We start from the raw sequence: 14,359 nt of genomic DNA, 5'->3' as shown, positions 1-14,359 counted from the left end.
CTTATCGCATAAAAGCCGTTCATCTGTGAGCTGTTAAGACACAGAGAGGCCACTGAAATCTAATGGCACGGCCTCCCACAGCCACCCAGGCGGCGCGCAGGTCTTTGCTGCTGTAGGAAGTGGGTGCAATGAAAGCACCCTGAACGGCAAACCCACTGGGGTTAATTCCCTTGTCAAAGAACGTGGGTGTGACTCCTTTTTGAAAGTGTTCACCGAGAGAGGTGACGTTAGCCTGCTCTCGTCTCTCCCAAGTAGCTAAATTGGTCTGCTCAGTTTGGGCCAGATCCAGGCCAGCTTGGTGTAAAAGAGCTCCCTCATTCTCTCTCTCCTCCTCCCTCTCTCTCCCTCTATCTCTCTCGTTCTATCTCCCCTCTCTTTCTCTCTCCTTCTCTCTCCCTCTTTCCCCTTCCTCTCTCTCTCCTTCTCTCTCCCTACCTCCCTCTCTCTCCTTCTCTATCTCTCGTTCCCTCCCTATCTCTCTCTCTCTCTCTCTCTCTCTCTCTCTCACTCTCTTCTTCTCTCTCCCTACCTCTCTCACTCCCTCTCACACATGCCCGTCCCTGTGGCATCTGGGGTGGCCTTGGTACATCACAGATGGTCAGATAAAGAGGAGGAGGAGGCAAAACAGGAAGTGTGTGCCACTCCACATCCAGTACAGAGATGTGAGGATGTGTATCCAGCAAAGAGATGTGAGGATGTGTATCCGGCAAAGAGATGTGAGGATGTGTATCCAGCAAAGAGATGTGAGGATGTGTATCCAGCAAAGAGATGTGAGGATGTGTGTCTGGCAAAGAGATGTGAGGATGTGTGTCCGGCAAAGAGATGTGAGGATGTGTATCCAGCAAAGAGATGTGAGGATGTGTGTCTGGCAAAGAGATGTGAGGATGTGTGTCCAGCAAAGAGATGTGAGGATGTGTGTCCAGCAAAGAGATGTGAGGATGTGTATCCAGCAAAGAGATGTGAGGATGTGTGTCCAGAAGTGCTAAAGATGGAATCCCTATTCAGAGGCATTTCATTAATTAGTGAAGAGACATATTTGGACTGGAGCTCTGATAATCAAGTGCATCTCCTGCCACAAATTCCCGTTGGCTGTAAATTTAATGACGCTGTTCTCTCTGCAGTTACTGCAACATCAGAAAACAGTAATTACCGTTAGAGTCAGAATCGACAAGCACTTTTACATACTAGGAATTTACTTTGCTGCAAAACAATCAAGGACAATCATGACAATATAATAAATAAATTATGTGCATAAAAATAAAGTAGTATGCCTAATGCAGGTAATATAACTTTATTTTTATTATTCTGTTAATATTCTAGTTCCATGCCTTGTGCCTGTACCTTCCAGGATAGGCTCTGAACCCACCATGATGCTGTATAGGACAAGCAGGTATAGAAAATGGATGGATGGATGGATGGATGGATCAATACCCTATTTGTTAGACTCCCTCCTATGAAGACCTTTTTATGCGGAGTGAAGCAGCAGTGGGACAGGCATGACCCTTTGCCAAGTCCTCCACTTGGATTTTGTCATGGTGGACAAGTGGGGTGGGGTTGAAGGGGAGTGAGCAGTGGTGGGGATGTTGTAATGAAAGCTGGATGAGTGAGTCCACGGCCTGGAGCAAACTTAAGGGGAAGGAAGGAAGCTGGTTGGCCTGGAATTCTGACCCCATGTCCACTCTTCTCTAACACTTCTCACACACGGGCCTCAGTGAGACGCTCTGGTCTTCCTACAGCTTCTGTTTAACCCTCTCCTGACCGGCTATGTTCCTTCCGCCGCAGGTCAGCTGGCCGTGGGCACCTGTGAGATCGTGATGCTGAATCGCGACAGCAGTCAGCCCCGGCGCACCATCGCTCGCCAGACGGCCCGCTGTGCCTGCCGGCGGGGTCAGATAGCGGGGACCACCCGCGCCCGGCCGGCATGCGTCGACGGTGAGAGCACCTTCCAATTTCCGCCGGTCCCGTTCTATAAAGGGCTGTGAATTTCACAGGTAAATCTCAACGCTACCTGTCAAGTACCTGCAAACCCCGGAGTCACTTTCAATGCCGCTGTAATCAAGGTAGCATGAGAACGCCCGTGTGACTGGAGAGGATCAGCTCTGCCTTGAATTGCATCAGAGGATATAATGAATTCTGCCCAGACTTAGTGGTGGCTGTCAAATAGGGTCGTGACCCTGGCGTGGTGGAGATCTACTATGTGTTTTAACCCCGTTGGGCAGGCACTGCTATGGAGCACTCAGACGATGCTAATTAACAGGACAGACCTATAATTACAGCAGCGGGAAATGGATTATTATTGGCTTTCCCCTGCTGCTTTCATGGTCCATTAATAGGGGGAGTTCATTAAAGCTGAACCTGTCGCTCAGAGGCACAGGGAGTGTGGGGGGGGGGGGGGGGGGCGGGCAGGCAGACACGAGACAGGGGCCACACTGTCCAAAGATGGAGCGTCTTGAGCTACGTCTACACCTGACATCAGGAGTGACGATTCGGGGGGGTTGCTCCGCGGCCATGATTACTGTGGCTCCCCAGAGGGGGGGCCGGAGGTTAGCAGATGGTCCTCGTACCTAGAAAAGGACAGGGGCGGCGACCCTGCCCTGGGGGGGATGTGGCTGAGTGTCTGTGTGACGGGGGCCCGAGCCGGGCACAGATGCTAGGGGCAGTGCTCTCTGCGTGGGGGCTCTGCACCGCACCTGCGGACCCAGCTGGAGGCCTCCATGCTGGAAAGACCTCCCACTTTATCCTGCCTGGCTGAGGTGTTTTTCCCCCCTTCACTAAAAAAAGGATCCTTATTGCCTCCTAAATTAAAAATACATTAGCAAAATGCTGTTGATGCATGTGTTGCGTCTCCCAGGCAAAAATGGGCCATGAAATTGTTTAAGTAGGATGAGGGATGCTGCAGTCTTAAAGAGGGTTAACTGTACACACGCTTATTACTGGCTGCAGCACCAGGCCGGAAAACCTCCGGGGACCGGCGGGCCAGATACTACGCTTTAACACCCTTAAAGGAGAGGAATGCCAGCCCCCCCCCCAGCAGCTGCATAAGCAGGAATGCCCTGCAGAGTATAGCAGAAGCCCTAATGCTGTAATGACAATAGCCACGGCAGAGATAGGAAATGGCTGTGAGAATAACAATTGTGGTGATGAATTAATTAATGATAATTATGTGGTGTCGTGACAGTGATATCATTCGAGAATGGTGACAATTGTGCTAATTATAAGTACAGTGATTAGGGCCATTGTCTGCGTGATTGTTCTGGGCCAGAAACGGTGGGAGAAAATGACGTCGATTGTTAAACTCGAGATGGGGATGGGCGATGCAGCGGCAGCTTAAGGAGCATATTCAGGTCTGACATAACAGGAGACACGGCGTCCTCTGGGTGTACTGCAGCAGGTGTTTGGGGGCGGTCTTGGGAGGGCGGATGGGGGAATGTCGTGAAAATGGTGACAGCTTTTAGGGAGAGATGTAAGACAAGCGAGGGGGGCTCTCTTTTCTTGTGGAAGCGTCCATCAGCGGACGTGCGGGGAGAGATGAAGAGGGGCATGGTGAAGATGGCGAGAGACTGGGGTCTGCATCGCCCGGCCGAGGTGCCTCTCTCTGGAAGTGTCCATCAGAGGAGGGCATGGTGAAGATGGCGAGAGACTGGGGTCTGCATCGCCCGGCCGAGGTGCCTCTCTCTGGAAGTGTCCATCAGAGGAGGGCATGGTGAAGATGGCGAGACCCTGGGGTCTGCATCGCCTGGCGGAGGTGCCTCTCTCTGGAAGCGTCCATCAGCGGACGTGCGGGGAGAGATGAAGAGGGGCATGGTGAAGATGGCGAGACACTGGGGTCTGCTTCGCCCAGCCGAGGTGCCTCTCTCTGGAAGTGTCCATCAGTGGAGGGCATGGTGAAGATGGCGAGAGACTGGGGTCTCTCTGTGGAAGTGTCCATCAGCGGAGGGCATGGTGAAGATGGCGAGACACTAGGGTCTCTCTGTGGAAGTGTCCATCAGCGGAGGGCATGGTGAAGATGGCGAGACACTAGGGTCTCTCTGTGGAAGTGTCCATCAGCGGAGGGCATGGTGAAGATGGCGAGACACTGGGGTCTCTCTGTGGAAGTGTCCATCAGGGGAGGGCATGGTGAAGATGGCGAGACACTGGGGTCTCTCTGTGGAAGTGTCCATCAGCGGAGGGCATGGTGAAGATGGCGAGACACTGGGGTCTCTCTGTGGAAGTGTCCATCAGCGGAGGGCATAGTGAAGATGGCGAGACACTAGGGTCTCTCTGTGGAAGTGTCCATCAGCGGAGGGCATGGTGAAGATGGCGAGACACTAGGGTCTCTCTGTGGAAGTGTCCATCAGCGGAGGGCATGGTGAAGATGGCGAGACACTGGGGTCTCTCTGTGGAAGTGTCCATCAGGGGAGGGCATGGTGAAGATGGCGAGACACTGGGGTCTCTCTGTGGAAGTGTCCATCAGCGGAGGGCATGGTGAAGATGGCGAGACACTAGGGTCTCTCTGTGGAAGTGTCCATCAGCGGAGGGCATGGTGAAGATGGCGAGACACTGGGGTCTCTCTGTGGAAGTGTCCATCAGGGGAGGGCATGGTGAAGATGGCGAGACACTAGGGTCTCTCTGTGGAAGTGTCCATCAGTGGAGGGCATGGTGAAGATGGCGAGACACTGGGGTCTCTCTGTGGAAGTGTCCATCAGCGGAGGGCATGGTGAAGATGGCGAGACACTGGGGTCTCTCTGTGGAAGTGTCCATCAGCGGAGGGCATGGTGAAGATGGCGAGACACTGGGGTCTCTCTGTGGAAGTGTCCATCAGTGGAGGACATGGTGAAGATGGCGAGACACTGGGGAGCTGTGGCAGGCACTCATGGGTAGGCAAGGGGGGGAGGGGGTTGTGACATCACCCACCTGCAACAGGAGATGGGCGGGGCTCCGTGCCACAGCAGGGCAGAGAGTCACACTTCAGGGCTGGAATGCATATTTTTCACCTCTCCGTCTTTTATTCCAGTATAATAAATGTTCAATAACTAGTGCAGCTTTAGGATGATGCAAGAGTATTGCGATAAAGGAAAAAAACAAGTGTTTTTGACTGAGCCTGCAATTTATATGGTCCGGTCTCTTTCCTAATAGACCTTTTCCTGACATAGACTGTCTGGGTGACCCAGATGAATGAGAGCATCAAGACTCTCGTCCTCATTATTTTTAATGAGGGTTTTGTCTGCTGGTGCGAATGTATGTCTGTGTGTAAGTTCTGTACATAGCAATTCACTGAGATCTGAGGGTGTAGCTGGTGGGGAGGAACCGTCTGCCTAACTGCTGAGTCAGGGGGATGGGAAGGTGATTTGTCTCAAGCAGCCGGTCTGCTATGATCAGCTTTAACGTATCAGTGCTTTTGCTCACAAGAGAGGCAATGTCACACATGTGATGAGAGGGAGATATTTTGCCGCAATCCCCCTCTCCACACACACTCACACACACACCTCTCATTCTCTTTAATTCCCTGCTGGTCTACGACATCATCCTTCAGTCCCTCAGCCACCCCCTGGACCCCTGGGAAGTGGGAACAGAGTTTTGCGAATTGTTGGCAAAAGGGGTGATACCCTTTTGAGCCTGACCCCCTGGCTGCATGCGGCACTGAAGGCAGCTGGCACTCGCCAGCCCGTGTAAAACGGACCCTATGCTATTCCACAAGGCCGCTGGAGCTGCAACCAGACACGTCAAACGTTACTCGCTCAGAAGATTGTGCAGGGAGTGCAGTTTCTGTACAAATCTAAGTACTCACTGCCCAGTTACATAAGTTGGCTCAAATACGTGATTTTCATTGATAGTTTTTAATAATTTTTAACTTCCACAGGGATCAGGCTATGTCACTGGTAAACATCCGGGTCAGGTAGCACGTTAGATGGCGACTGCTGTATGTCTGCGTGCATGCATACTTTTCTCACACATACATGCAGTATGTACTGCATTAACGGTCTCCCCACTGTCCCTATCTGTTGGTCCTCAAGCCTGCTGCCCTCTGTGCCCCTCCCTGAATGTCCTCTCTCTCTGCCTGCAGCCCGGATCGTGAAGAGCCGGCAGTGGTGCGAGATGGCTCCCTGCTCCGAGGGTGAGGTTTGCGGGCTTCTCTTCAACCGCTCCGGCTGGACCTGCACCAAGGGCGGGGGGCGTATAAAGACCGTCACGGTGAGGTGGGGGGGCACTTCGCTCAGGTCCGCTTCCACCGGGGCAACGGGATGTGCCACTACTCATCACTGACTTAGTGGTGTAATGTCACAGTGCACATACTTTTGTGTCTGAGTTCATGTGTAAATAAACTATGAATGGAGAAGCACATCACGCAACATCACTATCCAGTGACAACCACTGATGTCCTTTTTCACTATTTCCTGTATATGGAATATGCCCATTCTCATCCTTCTGTTCATAGCATTTGACATGTAATTGGCCAATGAAAAGAGGTTTTATGAAGTCATCTATTTAACTAGTATTTATGTTGGTACTAGATAACATTTGTATTAAATTACATTGATTTAAGCTTATTTTGCAAAGTAGTTTCTGAGAAAATGTGTTTATTTTTTACATTCCTGAAAAAATAGATTTTTGGAGATACATGTTTTTCATTAGACAGTGATAATGAATAGAATAGGATCCCCACTGGAACATTTCAGGACAGGATGGCAAACCGCAGGGCAGATATTCTTACTGTCAACGGCATAACGGTAACATTTTTTCTTTTAAGTCATAGTCGGGATCAGGTAAAGACACGAGAATCACATGATTGTTTCAACCGGGATAGAGGGGAAAGAGACTTATTGAGAGAAACAATAAAATATTTTTATTGATTAACAGCCTCTGAACAATTAAGTCTTTGCAATACTGAGGGCAGTGCTTAGTATTATGGACGTGATAATGTGATGTAGGTCATATGGAAATTTATCCCGGTTTGTTTGAGGGGCAGAAAGCTGCACCGTTGAACCGGGCCGATATTTTTAGCGTCATTGTTGGCACAGATATCGCTTTGTATTATTTATAAAGATCCTACTGCTTTTAGCTTTGAATGCATGCAACATCTAGACAGGTACCACGACATCGCAGACTAGCGTAGTTCAGAACTTGTGTGTCAGAAGCCAGCTAGTACAGCGGTTCCTCCCAAAGCTGGTTTTGAGAGAACGGGCTTAATGTGGTACTGGGAAAAGAGGCAGCTTCCTCTTTTTCGGGAATTCTGGTGATGTCTTTTTTGATGCCAACGAAACATGCGTTGCGCACGCGTGTGATGTCTGACTAATGAGATCTTCAAAAATGGTGCAACTGAACAAGCATCATGTCTTTGAGCTGCTCTGTTTTAGTATTGCATTCTATTGCAACATTTGCATACATATTAAAATATGAATTTTGCCTTTGAGGCTAGCAGGGAAAGATAGTTATCCACTGGATAGTACATCCAAAAAGTCTGATTTGTCTCTATAACGGGGAAATTATCAAAATGATTTTGGTTAAGGTGCATAAGAGGTAAAGAGCAGGCACTGATTACAACGCATTGCCACACCCATCACACGACAGACCACCTCAGGATTGAGAACCTGAGTGCAGCCATGCGGCAGGTGATACCTCAGCATCACACTGGCCCAAATGGAAAAGTGTCAGTTTTTTCCAGTGGCTGGACTGCCAATCCGGCCACCAACTCCCAAATTTTCCAGTTAGTTGGAGGACCTGCTTATAGGGCTGGATGTAGATTAACATCATACTCAGGATGAAGCAATTGCAAGTTAAGGATCTTGCTCAAGGGCCTAACGGAATAGAATCACTTCGGGCATTCACGGGATTCGAACCAACAACCTTGCCGGTACAGATCCCTAGCCTCAGGGCCACCACTCCAGCTAAATTACATAAACTGCTTTCTTTTCAAGCCATATAAGATGTCTCTTGTTTGGATACTATCACTCAATATATGAAAATTCTTCAGTTTCCCAGATCGTAAGATGTTAGCATGAATCACAAAAATTCTAATTTCAGAATAGCTGCAGGTTTAGTGGCCCAACGTGTGTCCCCTTAAGGCACAAGTGAGCTGCAGCACAGCCGCCGCAGAGCAATACCATTTACAGGCTCCATTTTATCAATGTAAATATTACTATGAATCAATGGCACTCAGAATCTTCCAGAATCACGTAGCAAGTAGAGCAATGGCTGAAACAAAGCAGTCCAGGCTCTCTCGCCATACATTTTTTTTGTTCGGTTTTCAGCCTCCTCCCATCTCTTCCATTTGTCCCACAGCTGGCACCACTGTCCTTCGCCTAGTTAGTGGAGCCCGACTACGTTCCGTTTGCATGAGCCCCAATAGCTGGCAGCAGCAGTAAGCGGCAGAGCCAGCATTTCCGAGCCTCACGCAGGCCTCAGAATGGACTTCACCCTGTGCTCCGCTACATCATATCTCCCGCTTAATTGAGTGCTGTGGTGCAACAATCACATCCATTTCTGTCTTGGAAAGATTGGACGCGATCAAACATCTCTTGCTGCTTTCACTTTTACTCCCACCTGCCACCTGTTTCTGCCCATTTATTTGTCATTTTCCCCTTTTTAACTCGGTTGCCTACGGCATTTACGTGCCAGGAAGTATCGGCAGAGCGCTCTGCGCACGTTTTCAACAGACGCCCAGCAAATTTTACCACCCGTGAAATTTTTGTACGACGTAAACTGATCCTTGAACATCAAAGAGATGCGAACCTGTGCTCTACAGGGTCACTGGGAATGAATTGTGGACCGTGCCGCTCCAGAACCCCCCCCCCCTAAAAATTTGGCACTTTCTTTTAGTGATGTCTTCTGCTCATATAACTTCTAACATCAATGATAATATCCATTATCCTATTTAATATCCTTAATATCTCCTTAAAATAAAACCTCTTCGGGTGATTTGATGATGCAGTATAACTAAAAAGGTTTTGCTTTGTAATATGAAATTGCATAGTTCGAAAATATCAAGATTGCTTTTCTTAGGGAGTGAGTAATAGGCATTTGACTGAAGTAGCCACAAAGAAGCTGCTTTGTTCTACTCATAATCGACTCATAATTAAAGGTTTAGAGCTTCTATCAGTACAATAAAAACACATTCAATGTATTTGAGGAGCCTGAATTAGAATGTGTTGTGCTTGTGAGATGACACATATCCTGTGCCTTCTGGGGTAGGTGCCAGGCTCACAGTGACCCAGTGTTGGTAAGTCATTATAGACGGTAGGTGGATGTATACACTATATTGCCAAAAGCATTGGGACACCTGCCTTTACACACACATGAACATTAATGACATCTCATTCTTAGAACATAGGCTTTAGTATGGAGTTGGCCCAACCTTTGCAGCTATAACAGTTTCAGCTCTTCTGGGAAGGCTGTCCACAAGGTTTAAGGGTGTGTTTATGGGATTTTTTGACCATTCTTCCAGGAGAGCATTTGTGAGGTCAGGCACTGATGTTGGACGAGAAGGCCTGGCTCGCAGTCTCCACTCTAATTCATCGTGAAGGTGTTCTGTCGGGTTGAGGTCAGGGCTCTGTGCCGGCAAGTCAAGTTCCTCCACACCAGACTCACTCATCCATGTCCTTATGGACCTGGCTTTGTGCACTGGTGTGCAGTCATGTTGGAACGGGAAGGGGCCGTCATCAAACTGTTCCCACAAAGCCTGGAGCATGAAATTGTCCAAAATGGCTTCGAATGCTGCAGCAGAGTTACACTTTCACTTTTACTGGAACTCAGGGTACAACACCACACCAGTGGCAGTCCAGTGGCAACGTGCTTTACACCACTGCATCTGACACGTTGCATTGCACTTGGTGATGAAAGGCTTGGATGCAGCTGCTCGGCCATGGAAACCCATTCCATGAAGTTCTCTACGCACTGTTCTTGAGCTAATCTGAAGGCCACACAAAGTTTGTAGCTATTGACTCTGCAGACAGTTGGTGACTTCTGCACTCTGTGCGCCTCAGCATGCGTTGTCCCAGCTCTGTGATTTTATGTGACCTACTACTTCATGGCTGAGTTGCTGTTGTTCCCAATTGCTTCCACATTGTTATAATACCACTAACAGTTGACTGTGGAATATTTATTAGCGAGGAAATTTCACGAATGGACTTATTGCACAGGTGGCATCCTATCACGGTACCACGCTTGAATTCACTGAGCCCCTGAGAGCGACCCATTCTTTCACAAATGTTTGTAGAAGCAGTCTGCAAGCCTAGGTGCTTGATTTTATACACCTGCGGCTATGGAAGTGGTTGGAACATTTGAATTCAATGATGTGAAGGGGTGTCCCAGTACTTTGGGCAATGTAGCGTCGTTCAGGGCATTTTTTTTATGGAACAGCAGGCAATGTCTTTCAATAAATATAAAACCTGTTATAGATCACAGTTAAAAGCTGGATTTGAGTTTTTTTCCCCCCTCAAAGGTTCTTCATTGTTTTTTGATAAGGAGCAGATTCTGATTCAGGTTCTACTGATGTTCTCTAGTTCTAAAGTTGTGTCGTTTTGGGTGTTGTTCTGGTTCTGAGCTCAGAATATTCTGCAGGTTATTTAGTGTTTTTATATTATTTAGAGAAGCAGTATACAGTGTGGAGTAAGAAGCATTAGTCAACATAACGTTCTGTCTGTGTGCTGCTCCCTGGGCCTCATAGCCCCCGGGTCGGTGGGCATATATGAGTCAACAGAGGTGTAAAACATTTGTCCTGAAGTTCTGCACATTTTCTACTGGGAAATCTCCTAGCTCACAGTCTTGTTTGGTCAGAAGTCACAGTGATAGGGACCTTTTAGACAGTCTAACTTCACCAGTGCCTTAGGGGACTGATTTTGCTCCTGGGCAGAGAGGCTGCATTGCTGGTTACTGATGTCCCAAATACTGTTTTCTAATGCACTTTTCTAGGTCATCGGCAGACTGACATGGTCTCAGTGGTGAAAGCACTCGGCACAATTGTAGGGGCTTTTCACTAATAAAGCACACTTACCGCCTACACTTTTAAGTTCTGCTTCTTTTATTTAGCACCAAGATGAACATTATTTCCCTAGAGTGCTTAACATTAGATGGATTGACAATATAGCGAATTGTCGTGAAACAATTAACATTAATAATTGCAATCTTTTCGGATATCCTCTTAGACCAGGGTGATCAAGGCAATTTTCTCTTATGTCAACAATTGTTGTGGCCTTTGTGACAGCAGCATGTGCCAGATAAATAGCAATTGTAGTCCAGTCGGTGTCACTGAAGAATTCATTCTAGGAATTACAGTAATTAGAGCCCATAGCTCTGTAATGCTAAGAGAAGAAGCCCAGATGTGTTGGAGATGGGGGGGGGGGTTGCTTGGGAGCTGTCAGTTTATGCAGTTTGTAAAGCTGCCTCACTGCGTTATGACTTTTGTGTTGTTGTACAGAACTGTATGTATCTTTGCAAGTAAACCTGGCTTGTATGTGTGTGTGTGTTAATATGCAAATTTCTCTCCAACATTTGTGTGTGGTTGTTAAAGTTTAAATGACCTTAGATGAGTATAAATGTTGATGCTTGCAGTGTAGTTTCTCTTAAGTTGTTGTGGGTGACGGTGCTCCGTTCGCCCTTAAGTGCACCTGCGGTTGCAGGTGTGTGTGATTTGCGTGTGTGGAAATGCATTTTTCTTAAATGCGTGTGGTCCTGCACATCCCACTGGCAACTACCCTGCATCCAGCTTAGCTGTCTTTGTGGTTCAGGAGTTACAGGAGTTCACTGCCTATTTTATAACTGTGAGATGGTCTGTAATATGAGCATGGAGAAGCAGCATGTGTGTTACTGTGAGTCCATATGAATTGTTGTGGAAAAACTATGTGGATCTTTCATATAGAGCTTGTGGGGAGTCTGGGGGGAATTTAATCATAGTGGGAGGCCATCTAGCAGGGATTCCTGTGGTAGACCTAGGGCTGAGCGACATGGCAAAATATTTAATTACAATAATTTCTTTTCATATCAATCGATATGGAAAATTATCACAATATAATGAAAGTCATTATTTATTTTATTAAGGTTTCATTCAGGTTCCCCTTAAACGTATTCAGAATATGGTTTGTCGATGTGTTTTCTCCCTGATGGCCTTGCAGCTTGGGTTTGCCGATGCTGACAGAGCCGCCGCCTGTCCTGTAGTGAAAAATAAAATGCTGCATCTCATTTTGAACCAATGCAGGATGCGATTCGTACCGCATTTCTTCAGATTGAAAGTGAAAACCCTAAAAGTGGAAACTGTAATTGATGGTGTCTGTGACTATAAGTGCTTGCAGTCTACAGTATATGGTCTGCAGGATGGTAGTGCCTTGAGTGGTGAAATAAGTTTGTAGTATTTCCACTTAGTTGGCAGGAGTTTTCAGCGGAGTTTACAAAATGCAGCACCACTCTGTTATGTGTTGCCGCACCACTGACCTGTTGCCTTGCTTGTCTACTTTTTAAAAAGATGTTGCGGCTGCTGAATAGTGACCTTCTTCACCGAGACTTGAAGTTCCCTCAGAGGAAACACTCGTATTTCCATGATATTACCTGAACATTAGCAGGGTGCTCCACTAGCTCAGTCAACCTTGCTGGGCGTTTGCTGGCCATAGGTTGCCCATTCTTAAAGCACTACTACATGATTGGCCGGGAATTGCATTCATTCCTGTGATGCGATAAGCTGATATATGATGTCAAGCGATATGCGTGATTTAGAAGTTTCTCGTTGTCTTATTGCTTGAATTTTAATCGACAGTAAGTCAACATGTCGGTTATATTGCCCAGCCCTAGGAGATGAGGTGAACACTGTCAGAGCTAACGTGCTAATGGAGTTTACCCATGCAACATATTGAACACCAGCCAGCTATTAATACAGATCACTCAGCAAGCCCCCCCAAACAAACTGGCAATTTGTCTTCACTAGAAAGCTGCTGAAAGGTTCAGAGATTGTATTCTCTGGAGCTGGACTTCTGCCAGCTCTTATGAGGTAGATGTAAGTAAAGACAAGTGCAAAGGTAATGAGATATAACAATGCTAAGTAATGAAGTAGCATGGTGTTTTCACCCCACAGCAATGCAGGGCACAGGGAGACAGACAGCAGTCCTATCAATTATTGCTTTTCACATTGTACCTTGAACCATTAATGAGATGATAAGTGGAAGGGAAGCGTCAAGTGAGAGAAAAGCAGGAGGCTGATGTTCTGCGTATGAGTGATGGAAATTAGGGGCATATGGAGGGGACCTTGTAAGACTAGCCTTCTCGGAGAATAAATCCCATTAAGGAGACAAACCCTGCCTGACGACAGTGGTGGGTGGCTGCGGAGGCAGCAGATGACTGGGTTTATTACTGCACACGTTCGGGAGGATCCTCTGTTTCTCCTCCCGGGGGGAGCTGAAGTGTGGCTGCGACCCCTGCCCTGACTTATCAGTGGTGCATCACCTTCTGTCACAATCACCTCATTAAACAATAATTAAAAATATCAGAAAATTAGCTACCTGTGAAGGCTCAGTGGGTATCAGTGAAGTTCTCTGTCCCGTCCCCAGGGTTGCGGCATTGATCTCCATGGTTTACACCTCTCCTCCTGGGTCCCTCTGGGTGCTCCGGTTACCACCCAATGACATGTGAGGATGTGGACTGGTATCTCTAAAGTGCCCTGCAATCGTAACGATAAGCGATAAATCCTTTATTTGCCGTTTGCACGAGTATGAGTGCAGGTACACTGGAATTCTTCTCTTCACCTCTGATTTGCACTTCTGTGTCGAGCCAACGCCATGACCTTCTCGTCGAGAGCATTTATACTTGTGCGCTGGTGTATCTGTGTTAGCAAAAACACTAGGTGATACATAGTTTTGCATACAGCGTTTATTGTCTTCCCACCCTGTGATATATTCAGTTGTTGAATTGCACAATTGAAAGAGAAAAAAAACAAACATTTGACAAAGTATACATTTTTGCCGGTAATAAGTACTCACCGATATCTCAGCTAATGGCAGCTGGAAGCAGGTCACTGGCAGATAAGGTCATGTGTTTGTATTTGGCATCGTATACGGCGAAGGCTTTTTGGCATTTCAGATGTTGGAGACATCGATCCTTGCTTTCCTCTCCCTCTCTTTTTCTTTGGGTAAAAGCATGTAATTTCTTCTCAGTTTAAGTCAGTGGTGCTGCACCCTGGTCCTGCACAGAGCTGAACTTGTGCTGCTTTGCTGTGGCTTGTGCTCGTCTTTGATCAGGACAGGTGAAGAAGGATGAGCCGTGAGATACAGCAGAAAAAAGGTCTATTGGTTTCCGCAGGTAGACAGGGTCAGTCACCAAGCAAAAGTAAGAACTGCATCCTGTTTGGTTAAATTGGGGGTTGGAGTAATTTAGTAAAAAGATTCAGCCTTAGGTACAGCTT

At 47.4% G+C, this 14,359-nt stretch overlaps 1 protein-coding gene across 6 annotated transcripts in view; it reads left to right on the top strand.

Moving 5' to 3' along the window:
- tafa5l (TAFA chemokine like family member 5, like) overlaps positions 1–14,359 on the top strand; it is a 38,501-nt gene that overhangs the window by 11,567 nt on the left and 12,575 nt on the right. For 5 of the 6 annotated variants that reach the window (XM_049017719.1, XM_049017718.1, XM_049017716.1 and 2 more), the window contains 2 exons: positions 1,783–1,932; positions 6,044–6,171. In XM_049017719.1, coding sequence (XP_048873676.1) covers positions 1,783–1,932; positions 6,044–6,171 — 278 coding nt within the window. The remainder of the gene's footprint in view (positions 1–1,782; positions 1,933–6,043; positions 6,172–14,359) is intronic. The other variant, XM_049017721.1, reaches the window with a different exon arrangement.

This window comes from Brienomyrus brachyistius, chromosome 6 (genome assembly GCF_023856365.1).
Source record: "Brienomyrus brachyistius isolate T26 chromosome 6, BBRACH_0.4, whole genome shotgun sequence".
NCBI classification, from domain to species: Eukaryota; Metazoa; Chordata; class Actinopteri; order Osteoglossiformes; family Mormyridae; genus Brienomyrus; species Brienomyrus brachyistius.
This window is presented reverse-complemented; position numbering and strand designations above follow the sequence as displayed.